General features: G+C 39.8%; 1 protein-coding gene across 1 annotated transcript; it reads right to left on the bottom strand.

Moving 5' to 3' along the window:
* Positions 1-2,121: 2,121 nt before the first annotated feature.
* LOC308364868 (guanylate-binding protein 3-like) lies at positions 2,122-9,992 on the bottom strand (the record flags this gene model as incomplete). The annotated part of the gene is made up of 10 exons (XM_080838145.1): positions 2,122-2,522; positions 4,672-4,774; positions 5,107-5,319; positions 5,665-5,945; positions 6,883-7,125; positions 7,439-7,641; positions 8,300-8,409; positions 8,866-8,915; positions 9,401-9,478; positions 9,800-9,992. The coding sequence occupies 10 exons, from the start codon at positions 9,990-9,992 to the stop codon at positions 2,122-2,124; spliced, it is 1,875 nt and encodes a 624-aa protein (XP_080694271.1).
* Positions 9,993-26,571: the final 16,579 nt, after the last annotated feature.

A 26,571-nucleotide genomic window follows, 5' to 3' on the forward strand; every position in this document is an offset into this window, starting at 1 on the left:
TAGATACACTAACTTGGTAGTACAGAGAATATGGCGCCTGTGCCTCGTCTTCAATCTCATGCCAAATAAGCCTTGGAGGTATGTGAGTGTGTGTATGTGTGTGTGTGTGTGTGTGTGTGTGTGTGTGTGTGTGTGTGTGTGTGTGTGTGTGTGTGTGTGTGTGTGTGTGTGTGTGTGTATGTGTGATTATGTATGTAGGCTATGTATGCATGTATGTGTGAACCCAGATTTAAACCAAGGGGGATTACTGTATTGGATAAAAACTGTCTGTTTCAATATAAAAATGTATCAACAAGTGATTAAAAAGGGGGGAAATGTATTAGAAATCATGGGGTGATTATTTTTGTCCTTGAGAATATAGTCTGCTGGTACAGAGTGATACTCCCTGTTCTTCTTATCTCTGTAACTCTTTAACTCTGTTAAAAAGACACTGCCTGTGAGATAATTCATCCGATTCTCACAGACTGCTTGTTTGTCTCTCTGTGAGTTTCTTATCCTTCTGCAGAAGACTGATAACCTCATTAAAAGACTGGTCTCGTATTAGTGTGGCTACTAGTATCAGATTCCCACCACAGTATGTATGTATGTATGTATGTATGTATGTATGTATGTATGTATGTATGTATGTATGTATGTATGTATGCACGTACGCACACACGCAGGCAGACAGGCACGCACATACGTGTACATTGGAGGTTACGATTCCTTGGGGGAAAGGGGTCGTGCTGGCGGGTCCGATGTTGATGATGCAGAGAGATGGGTGTCCGTAGATAAAGGATGCCCTAGCTGTAATTGTGCCATGCCGTGGAGATTGGAGGACTGTCACTCCATTCATTCCGTTTGTAGGTCGTCTTTGCGTTTTCGTGCTTTGCTTGCTTGCACCCATCGCAGAGTTAGCTAGCAGGCCTTCTTTTAGCTGCTTGTGCTAAACTTGATTAGTGTCTGTAGGGTAAGTTACAGTTTGATTCAGAGAGAGGCTGACTATTTACGTAGATTCGGGATTTAACACAAAAGACAAATCCAGTGTAGTTATACACATTTATTCATGATTACTTGTGGAGTTGTTGTTTAAATGAATTGTGTTGTGCTTCAACTTAATAGCAAGAACAGCCATGGCATGGAACAAAAGAAAGGTGGACAATGTGGACACAATGTTGTCCAAAAGACAATTACCATAAGGTTTTAGCCTCAAAATACTGTGTAGAATGTTCTTTGAACTGCTGTTTGCAAAAATGACACTCATAATCATAATTGAATGTCAAGAGTGGCAGAGGAGGAGAACATGCTGGAAGAGCACAAAGCCCAGTTGAAGATAGATGACGCTTCTCTCTGCATCAGAAGATTCATTTTTGAAGTGTCAATATTACAAAAACAAATGTAGAATGATTGTCTCTTGTTGGTTTCTAAAAAGAAACTATCAGGTCCGACAAAAAACAATGAAGAAGAATTTATATGTACAGTGGGGAAAATAAGTATTTAACCCCCTGCCGATTTTGCAAGTTTGCCCACTTGCAAAGAAATGCGTGATCTATAATTGTAATGGTAGGTCAATTTTAACAGTGAGAGACAGAATATCAACATAAACATCCAGAAATTCGTATTTCAAAACAGTTATGAAATGATTTGCATTTGATTGCGGCAAATAAGTATTTGAAATTATATGTATATCCCTTTACTGCAGCTTCTTTGTTCTACCTCAATTCAGAGTCACTTGTGATAAAAGTGTCTGAATAAATGCATGGAGGTCAATTCAGATACAAATCCATTATTCTAATTGCTTTGGCTCCCATGACACCAAAAACACAGAGATGGAACTGAACTTAAAAATAACTAAATTTAACATCAATAAAATCCAAACAATTAAATCAAATCAACTGCTTTATTTCCTCTTTTTACAGACAGCACTGCGAAGAAAAAATTGAATAGCAAACGATATAAAGTAATAAGACTCTAAGCCGCAGCACTTTTGTCTCCCAGCAGAGAAAGCAGATAAAAGGACAAATAATTTTGTACTTGGCAACTAAACTACTTTTCCTCTCTTTACTGATCCTCTGCAGGTATGCCTGCCCTGCTCTCACCCTATCACAGCAGGACTGGGCAGCATTGGCACTAGGCCACCCATTACTTCAACATTTTACCCATAGCTTTGTACTGCAGGACAGCCGAGAGGATGTTACCGCCAATCTTGGCCACTGGCATGATGTATTCCTTGAAGAACCCTGGCTTAGCCTCTTGATTCTGCTGCTTCTCCTTCTTGAGTTCCTTGATGTCCTGGCCCAACATCTCAGCCTGGTCCTTGAAGCCCTTCTCCATCATCTCTTTCTGCTCCTTCAGTTTGCTCTCCAGGGCTCGATCCAACTCCTCTTGCTGGAGCTTCTTCTCCTCCTTCACCTTCTCCTGCAGGCGCCTTATGCGCTCCTCCTGGCTGTGACGCTCGTCCTCCAGGGCGCGCTGCAGGTCCTGAGACCGCTGCTTCTCGGCTTTGGCCTTCTGCTCCTGCACCCTCGCCTGCTCATGGGCCTCTGGAGGGAATTAAGAGGGAGGGTAAGAAAGGGGAGAAACTGTTGTATGGTGATCATCATACGGAGGAGTATTTACGTACATATGCATGTATTAATATATATATATATACAGCAGTGGCGGCTGGTGGCTTTTAAAGTGAGGGTGGAAGGACTGTGCGCCTGGTTGCCATTGGCCTGCTTATTCCGTTGGTGGCATAAGTATGTGAGAAACAAGTTGTTTCAGGGTGTTTTTGTGGACTACAGTACTACAAACTTAGCCTGGATACCAGCCTGAACTCCTCCCACAACATTTTTGGTCTGGGAGATTCAGTCTGGACTTGAGCTAGTTGGGAGAGATTCAACGTCTCGGAAAAGTGATCTGACCAATAAAATTGTAAGGGCGGGCTTTATACGTTTATGGACAGATGACCAACCAACGCTTGAGTTGATTAGATAGATAGAATATACATCGAACAAAGATGGCGCCGTCTCGGGAGCTTAGTGGGACATATTTTATATGATTTAAGCTATCTACACGACTTTTTTTATGTCTACATTGACTCGGTTAGTTGTGTATGTGCAACACGAATGTTGCCGAGGATTGTAGGTCTTAACTGAAGCACTCTAGACCATTATTGATAGGTTATGCTAACGCGTAGACAAAAAAAACATTGAAACAAATGGTAGCTAGCTATAGCTTTGCTGATAATAAGTACATGAGCAGGCATATCTCACAGATATTGATAGCACATTCATTTTGAAAGAGGAACAGAGAAACGCAATCAAGGCATTTGTTGATCGAAAATATGTTTTTGCCGTCCTTCTTACGGGATCCGGTAAAAGTTTTAATGTATCAGATGGTCATACTATGTTGCTTTTTCTTGGTTCGTTGAAACACACCCCACAATCACAGCCCAATGGCTCAGCATCAGACTCATATTCTGACTAGAATTATGAGTATGACATCGTCAGGCTACTACAAAATAGCAGGCAGGAATACAATTGATACAAAGCCACCAGTGTGGCACCATTGTACTTAAAAAGCTGGTGGGCAGCATGTCTTTGGACTAGACAAGGCAAGAAGGAAAGGATGCAAAGCCAATTAGTCAAATCAGGCCTACTCTTGATTTGAAAAACTACATTCTAAATGTTGGGCCTACCATTTGGCCTATTTTCCCCCTTAAATACTAAAGCTTTTGGTTATTATTTGACTTATTTATTTTCAGCTGCAATTGTTTTAAGAAAAATTAAGACACAAGACCAAAAGTGATGCCATTTAAAATGCTCTGAATCATTCACTAACATCCTTTCCACAATATTAAACAACAAGTTACAAAGGCAACAAGTAAGAGAACATTATTTCAGAACTATTAACACGGGCTGTTAGCCTAACATTGTTTGTGGCAAATGTGGATGTTAATGGATGTTTCAGAATGTTGGTCAATGTGAAGGCTAATTAGAATAGATACAAAACACATCGCGTTCTGAAACAGTCATTCACAATTTCCGGCTAACACCCCTGCCTTGACACACCTGCCTTAAGGCGTCTAAACGTTCAAACTTCTACTTATGGTACAAAGAGGGACAATATGTTTAGAACCGAATAGGTTAGTAAAACCAGTCACTGGGTCGCCGCCAGTGTGGACGTATACATTTGACACAAGGACAACTGGTGGTTTGTATATCAATTATATAAAGAAAGTTGGAATACTTAGATGATTGGCTAAAAAGAACTGCTTTGCTCCGATTGGCTGACACCACATGTGTTGTCGTTGTTGAGGTCAAATTACGCTTTGTACCTGTGTTGTAAACCTATGTGGTTGTCTAAGGTAATTGGGCCACATGGTGTTCGTGGCGGTGTCACCTGCTCACTCACTAGTGCTTGTTAACGAATGGAAAGGGGGTGATTGGGTAAGCCTTACTTTGAGACCCTTCACATCGCTGTTTATAACTGGAAGTATGCTGTGAACCCATGGATTTTAATCACTTTCTGTGAAGATATTTGAAGCCTTGAAGATAAAATAAATTAACATAAAAATGATCTGACGGAAAGTTATTTGATCTCTGACCCTTCCAAAACAGCTAGCGCGTCTGACAGACTAGTTTCCCCTATTTAGTCTCTCGGCAACTAAACCTTTAAAGTACAAGTAGTCGCCAACAGTCGTCTTACTAGCCATCTGCTTCTGGACCTCTGTGAGTGCCTTGTCAGCCTTCAGGATGGAGTTGGCCTCAGCGTTCTTCTCCTGGAGGAACTTCTCCAACACCTCTTCCCCCTGAAGACAAGAGAGAAAATACAGTTAGAGAGGAGAAGGTATGGTGGACACCCACACACACACACACTTACTTACACACACACACACACTTACACACAAACTTACACACACATACACACACACACTTACAAACACACTCACACACACACACACACACACAAACACACTGCCCTGGCATGCACTCACTTACACAAATACTCACTTACACACACACACACTCACACACAATCACCCACACACACACACGCACAACATATACACACACACACACACACACACACACACACACACACACACACACACACACACAAACACACTGCCCTGGCCCTCACTTTCATGCCCTTCTTGTCATGTTGCCGGTATATGGCCACCATGGCGTCTCTGTCACTGCAGTAGATCTCATATCCGCCTGCCTTGGCATAGTTGCCCTGCTGAATGTTGGCAGCCATCGGTGTGTACAGATCAAGGAGTAACTCCTGACACAGCTTCTCAGAAGCCTCCATGTTCAGAGTGATCAGCTGCTCATAGAGCTTAGACACCTTCTCCTGTAGGAGGGGAAGCCAAGCAAGCATGCAAAAATGCGACAGGATGAGTACCAGGTGCAGAGTTCCAATTTGACAAGATGGAGTAGGCATGTAACGCTAGGAATTCACAACAAAAAAAAAGGTCTTTTTTGTTTTTGCTTGGAAATGTCCACTTGAACACCCTAAAGTAAATCATCTCAACCAGAAGAGTAAGGTACTGTGCACACCTGTGAAGCATTATTATACCAATTTTAATGGATAAATACAATACAAATAAATGTACCTCTGTCTATATACAGGTAAATGTAAGAACGTCAATATCAACCATTCATCATCGCTGTAGGTCTGAAAACTGTTCCAACTTACCGCCAGCTGTTCCATGTATTTCCCCCCCTCATCCTTGAAGGAATGTTTGAGGAATTCCTGCGTTGCCATAGCGTAGAGGCGTTGGTGTTCTGCAGAGACAGTTCCAACATCCTTGGGAAAGATCTTACTAAAATCCCCCATGCCCTGCTCATAGAGCCGGAAGCCCTTATTCATGGCCGACTGGTTTTCAATCTCTGCCATGGCAACCACAGCATTCTCCAGACAGGGAACAGCGCCACTGCTGATGGTGTCCACGTAGATCTTCACAAGATGGCTGAACCCTGGAGACAATGAGTGAAAGGCAAGGGGGTGTATGTTTGTGGTCACTCAATCTCATTCTCAAATCATGGGTATGGATTCAGAGTATAAATAAAACAAAAACATCACTATCACATTATTTTAAATTCCAAAAGTCACTAGTGATGGGTGTTCATTTCGAAACACTGTTAATGACTTCTGAATATATTAATTAAGTGATTGTATTAATATACAGTATACCTTGTATGACTCAAGTGCTTATGAAAGCAGGAGCATGGCTTTGCTGTGTTTCTGTGTGTGTGTAACTTAGATTATAAGGTGCCACTTAGTCTGCATATGTGCAAGAGCATGTTTGGACCAGAGGTGATAATAAAGGTCGAACTGTACTTTTTTCGACCTTGTGCAAAACTGACATCTTTGCAAGACAGGGAGCCTCGATGTCAGAGACCCAACGCGTGGTTATCCCTGCTGTCAAGTTGTTTTCGCGCCAGAGAGCGCTAAACTTTTTTCTTTATAAACCTTGTGGGATATGTTTAATATTGCTTCTCTCTCGTCTGCTGCAGTCTGGAAGTAAGCCCGGGCTCCCCTGAGAGAGGGGCTCTACTTCTCTCCGACCTGCTGGGACGTGGGTGAGCCCAACAAGCTTGTTGTTGTTGTTGTTTCATATATATACTAATATGCAACTCCGGAGTCCTGAGGTAACTTGAGTGATTTTTCACCTAACAACTAGTATGGCATTAACATTTAACGCTTGAAGTGTACAGTCTTTTAGGTCTTTGTACGTAAGATGTATATAATCAGTCTCAATACATTCACATTTACACTTATGATACAGTGTATGGTATTGTATGGTATGGTAGGGATTTGGACTTGAACAGGGTCATAGATCTGGCCAGGGTCATTCATATCTTCCTTCTTCTTTAAACACAACAGCGATACAAAAGAATCTCTGTGACTCACGGATGCCAGTGACCTTGTGGCCACCCTGTACAGTCTTCACACGGCTCTCTGCAAAGACGTAACTGCAGAAGCGGTCAGCGACACTCAGGAAGTCTGGGCAAAGATCGGCCTCAGCCATGGAGTCCAGGTTCGTCATGTTGTTCGCCGACGTTGGGAACGGGAATGTGAAGCACTTCCGGGATGGGAAGAAGTTCCGGATGCACTGTCTTGGGCGGTTGTAGGTCACCACTTTATTAGACAGACCTGTGAATACAATACAAATACTCTCTGAAACTGAAGGTAATTACTCTCAGTCTTGTCTTAACTTTATATTTCAATCGTGTGTTGTATAAATGTATAACTTTAAACTAATATCAGAAGTGTATTTAACACAAGGGTATATTATGCTGATACCTGAAAAGCTAGCAAGTCTTAATCATATGTCATTTCAGAGATTGTGACTGTGATGTTAGGTTTGCAAACTCAGTGAACAATAAATAGTACAAGCTATTTCCATTTTGTCAGGAAATCAAAACCATATCTGTATCATATTTTTTTACTATTCATTGAGACTAACCATTCTTCAGCTGCAGGGCAAATTCCAGGTACCCGTCCTCAGTCACATCACGGCCATCAATCTTCCTCTCCAGGGTGAAGTCTCGAACAGCCCAGACGAAACCGGGGAAGAAGCGGACAAACTTACAGTCATCCTCTTCGCCATCATCATCACGGGCACCCGATGACTTTATCTGGATGTGATCGGTCAGCTCAGCCACATACCTGTGATTGGCTTAGGAAAAATGACAGATTTTTACGTTTAAAGTTTTAAATCTCTAAAAGACTATGAAAATGTGTGTGTGTCTGTGTGTTCGCTGTAGAATATTGGTGCTGTACATATAGGCTACTATCTAATTCGTTGCAACTCGTGTGAATTCTTCCACCACAAGAATGTACCACATTCTCACCATGTTCATTAACAGACCTTATGTGTCTGCAGACCTTCTCACCTTTCATATCTTGATGGAACCCATACTATGCTTACCGTTCACGCTCATCCACTGACTAACTTTGTCCTCTACTAGATGTGTGGCTAACTAACTTACCAACTAACGGCAATCTTGCCAGACCATCTGTGGGATAAGACGAGGAAGAAAAGGATAAGGCCATTGATCAGTTACTCAGTGCAACTGCCTTACTGTTTCATGTACTCTATCCTTCAACTAATGCTAACGTTATTTAGCTGTAGAATGTAAGCTACGGTGGAAGTGAAAAATGCTAAAATCGATAGTGTAGCAATTCATCGGTCGGGCTCTAGTAGTCAGCACTGTTTATGTGCTGAGGCTATGAGGGAAAGGGAAAGTATGTGTGTCTGTGTGTGTGAGTAGCCTATCTGTTTGTGTGTCTGTATGTGTGTCTGAGAAAGAGATGGAAAGGATACTGGAGTTTTTCTAGAGCCTGGTTGTCGATGGTGCCTCTGCTGTTGTACACCAGGGTGCTACTGAGTAGCACGCCCAGACAAAAAACCCAGGTATCGTTCTTCGAGTCGCCCTACGATGAGATTTTATGTTATTTTAATGAGGAGCATTTAGCTGGTTGTAAAATCATTTATTTATACAGGCAGAAGATCCAGGCATCATTGGCTGCTTTTTACAGTATTTGTGCATAATACGCTTGAATAATGTTGCTGAGGACAGCATTCTGAAATGTATTTCTCTCTCATACATGACAATAGGCCATAAGGTTTTTTTTTGTTGTTTGCTTGTTTTTGTTTCTCTTTCCCCTGTTATTTCTGAATGCAAAATCTGATGTTTTGCTGAGCCAAAATACATATACGATTGGAATATACATCAAATTGATTACACAATATTGAGCTGGTTGATCAACGAAGTATTCTCTGGGTTAAGCATTACATTTTAAACCCATGAGTTGAACTTCTTCCTACCACTGCAGTTAACAGCGCATGAGAATAACAGTATGTAAATAGTGAAAAGTTGGTGCCCTCACCTTGTCGACATCACCCAGTCCTTCAGTGTCTAGCAGCAACAGTGTATGTCCTGAAACGGAGGTAATTCTATTGTCACTGACACTGCCTTCCACTTCCTGTGTTACACATGGTAACCAATGTAACAACAGAAACAATAGTAACTGTAGTTACACAGTGGCTCTCCACCAAAGATTCTGGAGCACATGGTAACCCATGGTTACGACACTCCTCCTCTTCCAGACATACAAGAACAATTCATGGAGATCCATAATAAAATAACACTGACAAATAACATGCTTTAATACAATAATAATAAGAATGTGAATAAAGATCCTTGTGTACCCAACACTTGGGTGTTGAACTGACACTCCATCTGATCCGTGAGTGCTTTTTCTTGCCTCACATGCAGAGAAACGATTGTGTACACAAGGATCTTTATTCACATTCTTATTATTGATAAAGCCAAATTTACTTTTTTTAGAAAAGTCCAAGAAATTAAATTACAAATGTACGACATACAAACAAATTAATTACTTAATAAATAGATTTGCTCACCTGGCTCAGAGGGGTGAGGCACACACCACATCCAGATGCCTTTGGTCTTAGACTCAATGGTGCTGCCCAGAGCAAAGCCTGAAATAAAGAACTTATATTTTAAAACATAAGCAATGTAGTAATAGCAACAAAGGCGCCAGGCCCTACTGTGATTGTTTGTTAAATTTTATGCAAGGATCATTGGGCCCACATCGATGGAAACCGATGGATTTTAATAATTTTGAAGTTATTACCGAAATGAGTGGCCTCAGAAGGTACTATACACATCACATTTAGAGTTTGGAATACTGCGTTAACACAGACTTTCAAAAGACTTGTTTGCATTTGACTTTTATTTTTTGTTCTTCTGTGTGTGTTTATATGTGTCTGTGTGTGTCTGTGTGTGAGTGTATGGTTTACCTGACTGTTGCCCAGCTAGCCGATTCATGAGGTAAGACTTGCCAGTGCGGTACAATCCTACCACGGCCACCACCACCACAGGCTGCTGGATCCCCCTGAGGATGTCCAGGGCTGATTCCACCGTCCGTAGTCCCTCATCTGCATTCTCAATCAAGCACACAGGCGCTGGCATTTGGGGTGGACCTCCAGACATGGCTGTTTGTTAGATGGCAGGACAACCTTTAAAATTAACACCACACACAAATCTTGTTTCAATTATATGTTTTTTGTTCTTCTATCATTTAATTCCTTGATTTGTTTACAGTGTCAGACAGGGGTTAGGGGTTAGGCAGTGGCATACCTGCCAACTCTCCCGTTTTCCTGGTTTTCTCCTGTTTTCTGACCCATCTCCCGCCCCCCTCCCGTTTTGTCACTTCTCCCGGTAATCTCCTGTATTTTACGAGGTCCAAGTGTATTTCATTAATAATCAAATCAAAATGTTTGTCCAATGTTCTTAAGTTGCCAGATCATGTATGAAACGCAATCATATCTTACACAATAAATACACTATACCATGTCATCGTTGCCATAATGCCATCGATGGTATAGCAAATGTCACTCAAGAGTCGTTTGAAAGCCAATATTACATCAGCCGGGCTCTTTTTGGCACCTGGTCACTTTTTGCCATGACAGTACCACCGAAGAATGTGCAATATGTGGCAGCAGTGGCCTACTGGGTGGCAGCCGTGGCCTACTGGTTAGGGTTTCAGGCAGGAAACCGTAGGGAGGCCGGTTTGATCCCCAACCAGTAGGACAAATGTGGGCGGGGGAAGTGGTAGACCACTGCTCTCCCATGCCCACATCCATGGCTGAAGTGCCCTTGAGCAAGGCACCTAACCCCAATCACTGCTCCCCGGGCGCCGCCAAAGGCAGCTCACTGCTCCGGGTGTAACTTCACTTCACTGTGTGTGTGTCACTTCCCTGGATGGGTCAAATGCAGTGGTAGAATTCGGAGTGTGTGTGTGTCAACACCACCTCTGCCATAGAGTCACTTTCACAGAGAGGACTTTCAGTATGGCTCTGGGGCTTAACTATAGGGGGTAGCAGGTGCGGCTGCACCTGGGCCCGTGGGGTGTCGGGGCTCAAAGATATACATGCTCGACGGGCCCCCCCCCTTCCAAGTACAATCGACGGCCCAGCCTTATTCTCAGTACAGCGTAAACATTTTTCGGGTTTTGGGATAGTATCACCAGTATTCCTTCATGGATGGCCCGCTGCAAACAGCAAAGAGGAGAGGAGGTAATGTGCCAAATAGAGCTCAGTGAAATAGCCTAGGCCAGGTGCGGACTGGCCATCGTGGATACCGGGGGAATCCCTGGTGTGCCGATGACGTTGGGGTGGTCCAAAATACCGGCCCACTTCCATAACCAACCAGCCCTCAATTTCACTTTTCGTATTTGTAACAGCTCGGGCCAACAGACACACCGCTTACTTGAGCTAATCTATATTCCATTAGGCTAATTGAATCTATAATCCATTCATTCTAACTAATAAGCGATTGTTATGTGTCACACAAAGCGACATCAGCACATGTTACAGGTGGAAGTCTAGAAATGAATAAAAGAAAATATAACTGTAGACATTGCATCAAAATTGTATTGTGCAAAACAAGGGATGAAACATGCAAACAAGACCACTCAGCTATGCCTGATTAAAATAGGTGATGCTTCAGACATGCAAACAAATAGGTTCAAATAATGTTCAAATAGGTAAATATAATGATTCAAATAAATTAAATAATGATTTAAATATGTGGCTGCAATCTATTTTTAACATAAATAGCACCAAGCATTCCTGGGCAGTAGTTGGAGTTGGTAGCTCTCCACAGAAAAGCATGTCCTCTTGTAGAATAACACTCCAATGATAACGCACAACCTTTGTATGAGAATTCCTTTTCTCGTACAAATAGTCAGTGCCCCCAAAATGAAAAGTCCCTTTGGCATTGTTTAAACTCTGCAGGTCAAAACGTTTAGATGTTTTGTCAGTATGGCAGTGGACCATAGAAATATCCCTAATGTGCACATTTCAATCTTGGCTCAGTCCTTTGACACTGAATGTTTACTGCAGTAGATGTTTCCTTTCCAGAATAAGTTGTGTAACAAACAGATAACAAGAATAATTCAAGAGTAGCCTACAAGGTAGCACTCATACTGCCATGAATTGTTTCAGTTATTGCCATATATTGTGGTTACAGTAACAGAAAATGTGTACAGCACAATAAACTGTCTAAACTAAAATTATGTATAGCCTACACTAACAAAACAACCTGGAGCTTCTGGGTATTGTATGGGCCAAGACTGGGAATGTGGGTGACTACACCATTCTCTGAAATGGCATCACACATGGTGATGTTGCCCACGCGCTGGCCTGGGACATCCACCGTTGCACCTCTTCTTCTTCCTCCTCTTCCTCGAACAGGCAGTTGCCCTTGGTTGTTTCCCTGGCCAGGTGCTTCCATGTTCATAAATTGTACTGAACTTGGTCAAGCTCTAGATATTTGATGGAAGCATTTATACTCCTGGATAGGACCTGTCAGCTAACTAAACTTAATTACTTACGGTGATCGGATGTGTGAATCTGAATTGATTAGCAAAGTTCTAGTTGCACCTGAAAATTACTGTAAGCTGATGATCCAATAGATCCATATTACAGTATATAGCTTGATGTTTTTCATGGTATTATGTGCCTGAAAGATTTTGACAGTGGAGTGAACTATTTTGCAGGTGATTATGTACACAAGGAAATTATGCCAACATGTTTTGCAGAGAATAGTGACTTGACTGAGAAACAGTCAGTTTAGACCAGCAAGATATATTCAATTGGTAATTGGGCTAACGGAAGGCAATTGAACCTTCATTGTATGGGGCGCCGTTTGTAAAATGTTGCACGTTCTAAAATCCTGCTCAGTTTTGTTACATTTAGCATTATCATATGGGGGGGAAATGCACGACAATATTCAAATGTCACTTTTTTAAACATTTAGAAAGAAATTCATGTAAATTCATGCAATAACTTTTCCAAGGATATTTTTTGGCAGTAACATAAAGTTGTTAAATAATATGAATCTTTCATCTAAATGTTAATGTTAAATGTTATATGTAAATGTTAAATGTAAACGTAAATATTAAATATAAACGTAATGTTTAATGTTATATATAAATGTTAAATATAAGTGTTTAATGTAAATATTAAATGTAAATACAAATATCAAGTGCTACATGTATATGTTAAATGTAAATGTATATGTTAAATATAAATGTATATGTTCATTCTGCATGTCAGATTTGACGACAGAACATTACAATATTTACGGTAATTCATAGCTTTCAGTCACGGGAGTACAGTTGAACAGTGGACATCTTCGAGCAGCGCAGCCTACTCAATTACGATCGCCATCAAACACAGATCATACCACAATAGCCAGACTGAGATATCTGATAAGCAGACAGGGTTCCTTGAAGAATTTGACATTTTGCCATTCACAACTCAAGTATTCACGCAGTAAGAGTAGTGAGAATTGTCAGAAATGTGATATTTACTAACTCATTATGTTTTAACACTAGTTGCCCCTCAAGACCCTCGCTAGTCCCCTGCTGCACGAGTAGGCTACTGTGTGTAAAAAAAGGAAATGCTCCGGCCAATGCATGTATTGGGCTATTTTAGTCACAGTATTCTTTAATTTATGAATCAAACTAATCCTCGGTGATGCTGGCATGCTGACAGCCGTGGGCCGGTTCACACTACACGATTGTCGAACATTCCTTCACGATTTAACATGTCACACTATGCGATCACAGAGCCACGACTTCAGGCTTCGTCTTGGTCGGAAGACTGGCCACACTACAAGATCATGAATCTTTGTATCTAATTGCCTAGGTAACAGCTAGGTACTTTTGATAGGCTACGTAAACTATGAGGTAGGCTATCAAACGTACATTTCCGGGTAAGACAGGAAATAGACTACTTTAAAACCAACATTTTGTAACCTACATCTATCTATAAATCCAGGAATCTCTGTGTGTCTGTCTAGGGCGTATCTCCCTGACGGTAGTTCCGTTAGTTATGAGATTTCGCATGTAGCTTACGCATGTCATGAACCTGTGCATCCTTGATTTTGAAGATTTTTGAATTTATAGTTTTCGAGATATTTGTATTTTACCGTTTCCCGTAGGGACTAATGGGTTATCGTTTCCCGTAGCACCGAAACAGTATTAGCGGTATTAAAACTATCCTGCCTTCACTCAAAGTTCAGAATAGCGTTGGATACGTTATGAGGTCCGCAGTCAAATTCTTCTTGGTGAACAGATACAGACTTTTGCTCAGGTAATCTTGAGACAGTGATTGATTTTATCTATTCGTTTATACAAGCTTCTTTATATTAAGTTTCAAAGTAATGTCTAGAGTTGTACAGTCATCTAACAGACAGGGAATAGTAATCCATCAAAATATTCATATTGTTTATTAGTATAGCGTATTTTTACAGTACATTTCTGCACTTATTTGACTTACAACTTGGCAAACTCATTTCATAAGCATGGTTGAAATGTAACTGTGATTACAGCACTTATTCATGGCATATATGCAAAACGCATGCATTTTAGCGACGTGAATGATGTCATAGTCATAGAACAGTCGTCGTCATAGATGTTACCCCAGCTGATGCGTATGGGCCTGGCATTTAACCAACTCTCATTACCATGTTAAGTAGTATATTGTAGTTTGATGTATTTGTATAAGAGTTAGCTTTCTATTCAACGTTGCCGGTTAGCCTAGACCAGTGACCATGTGTTCATGGCAGGGACGTGCAGTCATAGGAGGCAGGGGAGGCAGAGCCTCACCTGTCATTTTGAAAAGTAAAAAAAAAAATATTAAAAAAATTTTTTTTTTTTTTGTATAATAATCATATATATTTATGTATTATAAAATAAATATTCATATTTCTCTAGTTATCTGTGTTACGAGTGTCATTTCTGCATGATTCAGATCATTTCGAGCATTTTTATTATCAAAATCGCTGAATTTGAGCATTTCCGGTTCCCAGTGATCAGCCAATGAACATTGGACGTGCGGTCAAGGGAGGCAGATGCATTGCAGTCTATGGGCAGGGTAGGATTGCGAAATCACTCCAAACTGGGTTTTACGCATGCGTGCGCAAGCGTAGAACCTTTTGAGTTGAGCTGAAAACGCATTGAAAAATATTGCAAGGGAGGCACGCACTACCACGGATTCAAGAAGGGTGGCGAGCGAGAGGGCACTTGTTGGGTATATAATCTGACGTTGGATTTTCTTCTTCACTTCTCTACTTGAGTTTGACAGCGAAAATGGAAGATTGCATTGCTAACCTGAAGCAGTTCTCAAAACTGAACTTTCAGTCCAAACAAACAGTAGTAGGCTATTACACATTTGCATTGGAGTATTTCACGTTTCCCAACGGGACTACATATTCATGCGCAACACGAACCTAAAGAAGCTAAAGGATGTTGATGCAGGAAAGTTGCCTTGAAGTTGTGAGCAGACTAGGTAGGTGCTAATCCTGAGCTAAACTAGCGAGTGGATTAATTTAGTTTCACCTCAAACTGACGGTTATGAGCTCCAACGAAAGTGCACCAACTTTAAATTATACTGGCCAGTAGAACATTTTGGTATTGTGTGCTATGTATGCGGTGTTTAACTGTTTACATGTTAATATGTTGTGTAAATAAATATGGAATTGTTTTTTCGAAGCTGTCCGAGTTGGTTAAATGGTCATTTAAATTAGCATCCCACCACCGTAGTTATATTTTCTCCAGACAAAATGAAATGAGCCATATCAGTGGTGGGAGGGCTACATACACTAGCTTGCAACTATTAATATCTTATTAATAACTCATCATAATACAATAAAAAAACAATCGTTTGAAAATAATGGTATTAGACAATAAAACAAAGTTTTTTCAGTTCTGATCAGATGACAATTTTAAAACCATAGACATATATACATGTATATATACATTATATATATAGTTTAAACTAGAGCTCAAAATGACGTAATCACTTCCGTTTTCTGTGCCTCACCAGCTCCGAACCTCACTGCACGTCCCTGGTTCATGGCATGCATCTATTGACGCAATGAGAGAGGTTTTCCGATGTATTAGTGACCCGATGTATCTGTTATAATTCGTGTGTACTTTGTTTTCTCATTATTGCAATACTAAACCTCAGTCTGCATTTACCCTGGTTGGGAGAGGCTGTCATTCCGAAGATACTGTGTGTGATCGCCTTTGCTCTGTGTTCATTAAACCTGTCAGAGTGTATGAATAAACGGCTGGGTGCCAATCAAATCACAACGCAAGAGTGGAGTACTACAACGCTACAAATGGTAGATAATATTGATAAGCCTCGGAGGCTTTCAGATTGTTCATTGCTTTCCCATCTGTTGCTATGGAGTCCACGAAATACGCGCAAATAAACATGAAAAGGAAACATGCATCACAATAATACTTCAGTGTAACCTGTACCTATGTGGAGTGCAAATATGTCTTGCTATTACACTACCCAACAGCTACACCTACATCTGCTAACATTACAGAATTCCTACGGGCACTGCACTAGTTTACAATAATAACAGTTTATCAGGCTGGACATTCAATATACAGGCCAGAGTGAGTTTTATGCTAGGTTTACGCTATGTCCACAATGGATACTTCATTGCGATTCCCCCCAAAATTCTGACATGCCAAACTTTTAGTCGTGGGGTTTTCGAACGTCGCAGACGAAAACATCGCAGGTCGCAAGCATGTCACATTACAAGACTTCACCCCGTCGCAGACTTTTCAAAATCGGGCCCGATCCTGCAAATTTGTCGGCGACGAAGAAATCGGACTGAAATCGTGTAGTGTGAACCGGCCATAAGGCAATGAGTATCTCGTTATTTGAAAATCCAACTGAAAAGTATAACTTGATGAGTTCGTCCGTACCAGCCATTTCATCCATGCACGTAATAGCAACTGGCCAAATGTGCCTATCTCAGAATTGTGAGATATTAACTCACAATTGTGTGATAGTATCTCAGATTTGTGAGATAGTATCTCAGATTTGTGAGATAGTAAGTCAGAATTGCGAGTTAGTATCTCAGAATTGTGATATACATATTTATTTATTTTTTTTCAAACGTTGCCCTAATACGGCGTTGTACATTACGATGTCGTCTGGAAGGTGAAAAAAAAAAAAAACGTTTTCATTATCAGAGCAAAGATGATTGCTATTGAATAGTTATCAACCAGCTAGCGAGTATGATGTTAGCGGGCAGCCTTATCCTACCCAACGCTATCATTTGACACAATTTCCTGGTTAACACAAGTAGGCTACAACCACCGGGTCTTGCGAATGCCAACTGAAATTGTGTTCCCATATATTTTCTACTGGCATTGTAGTATTACCAGTTGGATGACGAAATACAGTAGCCTAGCCTAATAGCTTAGGTAGGCTAACTTGTCCCAACCTCACAGCAGAAGTCTGCTAATCCAATTGTAATTGTGTTGAAGCTTTGTTTCTTGATCTATTCCCCTTTTAGGTAGTTATTCTGGTAAATGAGGCGACCAAAACAGGGTTACTGCTTTCATTGCAAGTTCCAAAAGATAAGGCTACTTTACTGCTTGTCTAAGAAAAGTTGACCCAGAATCAGCTGGGAACACAATCTGGGCTTTCCCCTCGCCGATTTGAACAGCCAACCGAGCAACAACTGTCTGGCCTTTTACTACCTAATTCAGACAATTTTAAAGCGGAGATATTAAATAATATTGAATGAAAGATTCCTTTAGAATCCTTTATAAGTCAGTTACTTTATAAGTTCCAGTGGTATTTCTTGCCCGCAAGCTGGAAACTCTTGGATACCAGCCTGAACTCCGCCCACAAAATTTTTGGGCTGGGAGATTCAGTCTGGAGTCGAGTTAGTTGGGAGGGTTTAAACGGCCCCGAAAAGTGATCTGACCATTCAAATTGTAAGGGCGGGCTTTATACGTTGATGGACAGATATAGATAGAATACCGGTATACATCGAACAAAGATGGCGCCGTCTCGGAAGCTTAGTGGGACATATTTTATATGATTTAAGCTATCTACACGACTTTTATATGTCTACATTGACTCGGTTAGTTGTGTATACGCAAAACGAGTGTTGCCCAGGATTATAGGTCTTAACTGAAGCACTCTAGAGCATTATTGATAGGTTATGCTAACGCGTAGAAAAAAAAAACATTCAAACGAATGGTAGCTTCTAGCCTTGAGTGCTAATTAAGTAACGTCTCAACAGATATGACAGCGCATTCATTTTGAAAGAGGAACAGAGAAACGCGATCAAGGCATTTGTCGATTGAAAAGATGTTTTTGCCGTCCTTCCTACGGGATCAGGTAAAAGTTTAATCTATCAGATGGAAATACTACGTTGCTCTGATTGGTTCTAGGTATCCAATTCAGCGAAGAGGAATTTTCTTTCCTGGTTCGTTGAAACACGCCCCATAATCACAGCCCAATAGTCCGGTCTCAGACTCATATTCTGACTAGAATTATGAGTATGACATCGTCAGGCTAGGAAACTCTGACATGACGTGAAAACTATGAAAGCCACTTACCGTAAATATTGTAAGGTTCAGTTTTCAAGTCTGACATTTAAACTGAACATTTAACATTTAGATTTACATTTAACATTTAGATATACATTAAACATTTAGATATACATTTAACATTTACATTTAGTATTTATATTTAACATTAAACATTTACGTTTATATTTAACATTTACATTTATATATTTATATGTATATAACATTTACATTTAACATTTAACAGTAACATTAAGATGAAAAGATTTATTTTACTTAACAACTTTGTGTTACTACCAAAAATTATCCTTGGAAAAGTTATTGCATGAATTTACATGAATTTCTGTCTAAATGTTTGAAAAAGTGAATATGTGAATATTGTCCTGCTTTTTTTCCCATATTATAATGCTAAATGTGTCAAAACTGAGCAGGATTTTAGAACGTGCAGCATTTTATAAACGGCGCCCCATATCATTGAACTACATCATTTGAAATGTGTGCAAACTGTAGGCAATTGTACTTGTCATTTACAAGGATGTGCTAATACAATTGCAATGTGACCAAAGGAATGAGAAATTCCAATCTGTTGTGAACAAGTGCCCAGTGGTTTGGAGGTTTGCACGTGTTGTTTTGAGAATGTCATTTCTGTTTCGTGAAATGACCCAAAGCAATGGAGAAAAAACTGTTATGCCAGTTGGCTAGCCTACTGTTGGTAGTGAATTACTGCGGTCGGTATATGCATCGTTGTGTTTTGTGATACATTGGCCTGTATGAGTGTGTGATGGGAGTATGAAGCTGTGAGCGAACTATAGTTTGAAACATAACCAAGTCACGCATGGAGCAGGGTTCCAGATGCTTTGCCATGAGCATTGTCATATCTTTAACTAGCCTACCGGTATGTAAAAAAGGAGATCCCACCCGAGAAAATCATGTGCCGCTAACAAATGTCTGGCGCCAGGTCTGGGTAGGAGGCATGTTGTTCCGGGGATATACTATTTAGTTAGATGGTCCGCGATTTATTTTTTTATTGTCTAAGTGGTCCTTGGTCTGAAAAAGTTTGAGAAACACTGCTGTAAACGGTATCTATACACAGCTCTGGTAAAACATAGTGCTGCATTACTACACATAAATATGTCCTATAACAAGTAGTTCCTTGAACATAACATACTCCAGTTTAAATGGCAAGTGAAAGAACAGGCCCGATTGCAGTTGCATGAACCTGCAATTTCTGATACCCCCCACTAGAGGTCCTGTGTGACACGCTAAATTTGACCTTTTCTTGCAACATCATGTAACAATTTTGCCTTAAAATAACAGTTTCTAAATCATTTTGGTGGTATACTGACTCCACTGATAATAAAACAAATGGTGTCTGTGCCACTTCGCCAATCTCACGTCAAATAATCCTTGGAAGTATCTATGTATGCAACTATAAATGTGTGTGTGTCTGTATGTTTGTATGTATGTGTGTGTGTATGCATGTATGTATGTATATCAGTAACCATGTATTTATATATGTATGAATGTATGCCACATATATCTGTGTGTGTATGTATGTATGCAGGTACACTTGCAAGACCAGAAGAGACTTTAGTGCTAAACATGATGAGACTTCCCACTCTGGAGCCAACTTGTTCAAACTATGGACTAGACACATGTTGGCAACGGACACTAACAAGGTCACCAGTCTCCCATTGCAGATACACTCTCTAATATCTGCATCTACACGTACATACCCATACTTTCAAACTTCCATATATGGTATTACAGTTTTTTCGATTTCGATGGTTTTGTTTTGTTTTTCAAAACAGTACACACAATTAGCACACCCACAAACAAAATTAGCAAAACACCTCAGATCCTTTGCAAAATGAAACACTCTTGTTAAAACTATAAAATAATTCATCAAAACCATATTTTGTTACCATATGACATTTACCATATGACGTCTTACACGTTGCATGTAACTTAATTATGTCTGGCAGAAAGCATAGTAAGATATCCTCGGACGTCAGAGACCCACCACGTGGTTATCCCTGCTGACAAATTGTTTTGCCGTCAGAGAATGCTAAACTTCTATATAAACCTTGTGAAATGTGTTTAATATTAATTATCTCTCGTGTGCTACAGTCTGGGAGTGAGCCCGGGCTCTCTCTCTCTCTCTCTCTCTCTCTCTCTTAGAGAGGGCCCGTGCTTCTCTCTGACCTGCCAGGAAGTGGGTGAGCCCGGAAAGCTTGTTGTCGTTGCTCAATAAATATACTTATATGAAACTCCAGAGTCTTGAGGTAACTTGAGTGAATTTTTACCTAACAGTAGCCCTTTATAAACAAGAAAAGTCTGTCAGACATCCTTATGTAAAATATTTGCTGATAATATCAGCACACCCGGGCTCCTTCTCTCTTTGAGTGTAGCCTACAACAGTGTAGCCTAATTACATATACATGTGTGTGTGAGAGAGTGAGATGGAGAGAGAGAGAGAGAGCGAGAGAGAGAGAGAGAGAGAGATAGAGAGTCGGAAGAGATGAGTGTGATGAGTTGTGTGTCTGTAAAGTGCACTGTGTGAAGAGTTTTAGAAAAGTAGACATGTTATTGAGACAAGAGAGAAATGAATATGCTCTAAAGTGAAAAAGAGTATATTTAATTATAGAATTCATCATAAAAGATCTTCTTAAGTATATTTAACCCTTGGGATACCATATTCTTCTGGAGGAAAAAAACAGCCCCAGAAAGCTTGAATCTTCTACTTTAAACTAAATACTAAAAGAAATTAGCACTCTGTCAGGAGAAAATAACTAAAATCTTGCACATTTCAGTATCTGAGTTGGGTTTCAGCTCCTCATGACCCGGCCATGAGGGCTATTCATATGATAAGGTGAAGGTAATTCGGCAATTATGTTGCAGGAAATACTTAAAATAAAATAGTATTCACTAAAAAGACTTAAAAAAAAAAACAAGCAATACATACCACATTGTGAAAATCACATGAGATCAAATGACGAGCTTAATTTAAAGAAAGCAGGAATTCCCAACAGTGTATGATAAATATGTGCCACTGTGTTGTTTGTGTCGATTCAATAAATGGTATTATGATACTTTCCCTAAAAGATATATACCGCTGTGTAGCCCTTTATTAATGAGAACAGTCAGCCTTATGAAAAATGTTTGCTGATAATATCAGCACACTAGCTCTCGCCTTGTTTGCATGTGATGCAATGTTTGCATGTGATGTGAGTTGGCTGCCCAAACTTGTGCAAAACAATGTTTTGCATGTGATGTGAGATAACGTCCCCAAAAACCTTAAATCTGCTACTTTAAACTAAACATTTAAATAAGTTAGCACTTTGTCAGGAGAATATAACTAAAATCTTGCACATTTCAGTCTCTGATTGAGGTTTCAGCTCGTAATGACCCGCCCACGAGGGCTATTCATATAATAAGGTGATGGTAAATCTGCAATAGTAGTATTCACTAATATGACTTGTTGAGACTGCAGCATTGAAAGATAAAACCAACAACCAATACAGTCATAAATACTACATTGTGAAAATCACATGATATCAAATGACGACAGAGTGAACATTCATGATCAACAACATTAAGCTAAATTTAAAGAAAGCTGGACTTACCAACAAGGTATCAGATATACAGTATATGCCACTGTGTAGCCCTTTATGAGCAAAAACAGTTTGTCAGTCAGCTTTATGTGAAATACTTGCTGATAACATCGGCAAACCAATAGCTTACGCCTTTGGCAAATGATGTTTGCATGTGATGGAACACATTGAACAAGGATATGCAAACTAACCTGAACAACAGGTCCGACTTTTATGGGAGAGCTCTTACAGCAGTAGCCTGTGTGTATGTATTTGCATGTAATGTTTTAACAAACTGGCTTCTTTGTAGTATTTCAAATTGTTAGTAAGCTATTCAAGACACTGAAGGGAACTTCAACAATGAAGAACTCATTATTACTATATATACATTATTATTATTTATAATTAATAAACTGTATTTATTGAGTCAATTAATAACTCAGGATTACTCATTATTACAACTAGTGCAGTGCCCGTAGGAATTATGCATTCTGTAGTGTTAGCAGACGTAGGTGTAGCTGTTGGGTAGTGTAATAGCAAGACATATTTGCACTCCGCATAGGTACAGGTTACACTGAAGTATTATTGTGATGCATGTTTCCTTTTCATTAAGAAATGTTTTTATGTTGTATAGCCTTTTTGGAGATATACCAACAAATAAAGTTTGAGATTATGTAGTGGATGCAGTTGAATATAGATGTCAAAGTTGCTGTCTAAACTAAAGAAATTATTTAAAATGAAGTTATGGTTGAAATAGGATCACTTCTTTATTGTAAGGGTAAGTGTAGGGTAAGAATGGTCATGCAGTTGGACTCAAATGTAGGTTCATTTTATTGAATGTATGTAGCCTACTGTACTGTAGGCTACTGTATGACTTTGATGATGCTAGCTTTGACAGCCCATTCTCAGACAGATCGTTATCTAATTATGTCCTTACAATGGGAACACAGTTTAAATACTCTGACTGGAGATGGCGTTACTATCCCCCACCCGAATTCAGTGCAGGACTGGGAGGATAACATGACGACGTGGGCCCAACATAACTTACAGCGAGATTTGCGCGTATTTCATGGACTCCATAGCAACAGATGGGAAAGCAATGGACAATCTGAAAGCCTCCGAGGCTTATCAATAAGCTACCATTTGTAGCGGTGTATACTCAAACGTTGTATACTCTAACTCAAACGATTAAATAGAAATATCTCGCAAACTATGAATTCAGAGAGAGAGTTGTATAGAGTAAAATTCATGCGTTTTGCATATGCCATGAATAAGTGCTGTAATCACAGTTACATTTCAACCATTCTTATGAAATGAGTTTGCCAAGTTGTAAGTCGAATAAGTGCAGAAAAGAAGCTTAAAAATAAACGAATAGATAAAATCAATCACTGTCTTAAGATTGCCTGAGCAAAAGTCTGTATCTGTTCACCAAGAAGAATTTGAATGCGGACCTCCTTATCGTATCCAACGCTCATCTGAACTTTGAGTGAAGGCAGTATAGTTTACGTCTGTATCTGTTCACCAAGAAGAATTTGAATGCGGACCTCCTTATCGTATCCAACGCTCATCTGAACTTTGAGTGAAGGCAGGATAGTTTAATACCGCTAAGCGTATATTGTTTGATTGTGACGTCATTTCGGTGCACAATCGGTAGCGGGACTTGCTACGGGAAACGATAACCCATAGTGCCTACGGGAAACGGTAAAATACAAATATCTCGCGAACTATGATTTCAAAAATCTTCAAAATCAAGGATGCACAGGTTCATGACATGCGCAAGCTACATGCGAAATCTCATAACTAACGTAACTACCGTCAGGGAGATACGCCCTAGACGGACAGACACACAGATTTCTGGATTTATAGATAGATATGATTATTAACAACAAATGAATAACTCAGCATTACTATATACATTGTTATTATTATAACATTATTCAGACCACCTAATAACACCAAAATAACACCTCCAGAAACCTTGAATCTCTGGGCTTTGGCAAACAATATTTGCATGTGATGTGAGCTTGGTGCCCAAACTTGTGCAAGAAACAATGTTTGTCAATTTGCCTTTAAAGCTCTGCGAGTTTGTCCTAGAGCAGGGGTTCTCAAGCGTTTGCAAAGCTGGTTAGGGGTATTTGGGCCCGTTGCCAGTGGCCTCAACTACGCCACAGTATATAGATAGATAGATAGCATATTGTTATTGATAGGCCTGAGATGTCAAGGTTAGGCTATTGTTATTGTTAGGCCAATACAGAAAATTATTATTGCTTTTTATCACTATTATTACTATTGTTAGTATTATCAGTAGTAGAAGGCCTTTTACTAGGCTATTAATATTAGCAGCTATGTGAGCCTGCATGCTTTCTTATTATAATAATCATCATTAGTATCACCATCATTATAATTATTATTATTAATATAATTAATGATAATCAACCAATTATTATTATATTATTATTATTATTATTATTATTATTATTATTATTATTATTATTATAATAATACGTTTTTATTATTGCTATCATAGTGATACTGTTATTATTATGGGCCTCGCAAAGGTCCTCAAATCTTGGAGCAATGTTTTATAAACATATCCTCAGGTCATCCTTGATATGTGCATGGTTGCGATATTTAGTTTTGACCACATTCAGTCTTGAAAAGCCTGCCTCGCACAAATATTTCGACACGAAAAAGAGGAACATTTTTAAGGCTATGTCACAAAGCTGAGGGTATTCCAGCATCATTGCTACCCAGAATGACGAAAGATAAACAAAACAGGTAAACAGATGCTTAAGTATACAGCTGCACTCTCTCCTATCATTATTACACGTCTTGTGCGGCCAGCAAAATCAGTGTTTCGGCAATTGTATGGGGTTTGCCAAGCTTAGCAACTCTATGAGCAACTACATATTATGATGCCTCCAGACACTGCTTGGAGACAGTGCTATGCTTGCAGATGGTGGTTTGTTGTTGCTGGAGACAATCGCGCTTACGTTTAAAGAAGTCCACAGGCTTCTCTTTCAGGGCCCTGTTCGGCGTAGAACTGAAGCTAAGTTACTCAGTCTAGCTTGCTAAATGAGAAAATCTAGCTTGCTAAATGAGAACAGGCTATACCGGTCTGCCGACGGGTAATAAATAGGGATGCACGATAATATCGGCACGACATCGGTATCGGCACGACATCGGTATCGGCAGATATCGGCTTCAAAGCTTAATTATCGGTATCTGCAGATATGAAACATTTCTGCCGATATTCCTGGCTGATAAGTTGACGTGTAAATTATGCGCACGCAAAGCAAATGTTTATGAGCGTCGGCTGTGTGGCAGTACTTCAAAGTATCAGAGGATGATGACAAAATGCCTATTTGTCAGAAAACTTTTCAGGAGAAGGAGGAGGAGATGCAGCTTGGCCATAACGTAGGTTGCATGCATAGATGCAGACCACCCGCATGCCACGCTTTACAACATTACCTGTCGCGCTTATAGCCGTTAATAAGTTAGCTAAACAACACTAGCTTGTTAGCTTGCATGCTACGTGACACTAGAGAAGTTGATGATATAACATTTCACATCCCGTGAAATGAGGTGTCACAAGCCCACGCTATCTGTACATGGCTTACTTTTGCATATATGGAATTTATACAGATAACTTGGCAATAACGTTACATAGATTAGTCTAGAAATCCTAGAAGGGACGTTATTAAACTGTAAGTCAGTTAACCAAGGTTAGCTTGCCAAGTTAGCCAAGCATGCTACGTGACACCAGAGAAGTTGATGATGCCTCATTTGACGCGACGTGAAACGTTATGTCACGAGCCCACACTATCTGTACATGGCTTACTTTTCCATATATGGAATTTATATAGCTAACTTGGCAATAACGTTACATAGATAAGTCTAGAATTCCTACTAGGGATGTTATTAAACTGTAAGTCAGTTAACCAACGTTAGCTTGCCAAGTAAGCCAAGCTGCATTTCCAGAGTGTAGTTGTTCAAGTTCAAGGAGGTACTGTTCAAGTATGAAAATTGTGACGTGAAAATATAAATGAATCTGCCATATTTGAAACCATTTCAGTTTCATGAGTGAATGTCTAAAATGATACAAATCATGTCTGTAATGTCCTGTGTTTACAGCAATACCCTAGCATAATAACAGATTAATTCTAGTACAGGAGAGACTTTTCAATAATTAAAAAGCTGAGGTGTATATATCGGTATCGGCATTTGGACTTTTTTCCTTTTTTTCTCCGCTAGGCAGGAGATGACCATGAACACGTTATGAAGAATTCAAGACAATAATCATGGCAAAATCCAATACTGCCGCCTCTGCAAGAGTAATACAAGAAACTGTCTATGGGCTCTGTATTGGGTGATATCTTTCAATAATTGTAATATATGACTTTAGTGCAATGAATAGAACTCACGGTTTGAACTCAGTGGGGTGCTAGTTCGATCCCCCTCACCTCCGTATCAATTATAGTTTTACATATCCTTGTATATCGCTTTGAATAAAATTACTATGACTAAATGTAAATGTAATAATAAGAAATTCAATAAATTG

The sequence above is a fragment of the Sprattus sprattus genome, assembly GCF_963457725.1.
Source record: "Sprattus sprattus genome assembly, chromosome: 1".
Classification (NCBI taxonomy): Eukaryota; Metazoa; Chordata; class Actinopteri; order Clupeiformes; family Clupeidae; genus Sprattus; species Sprattus sprattus.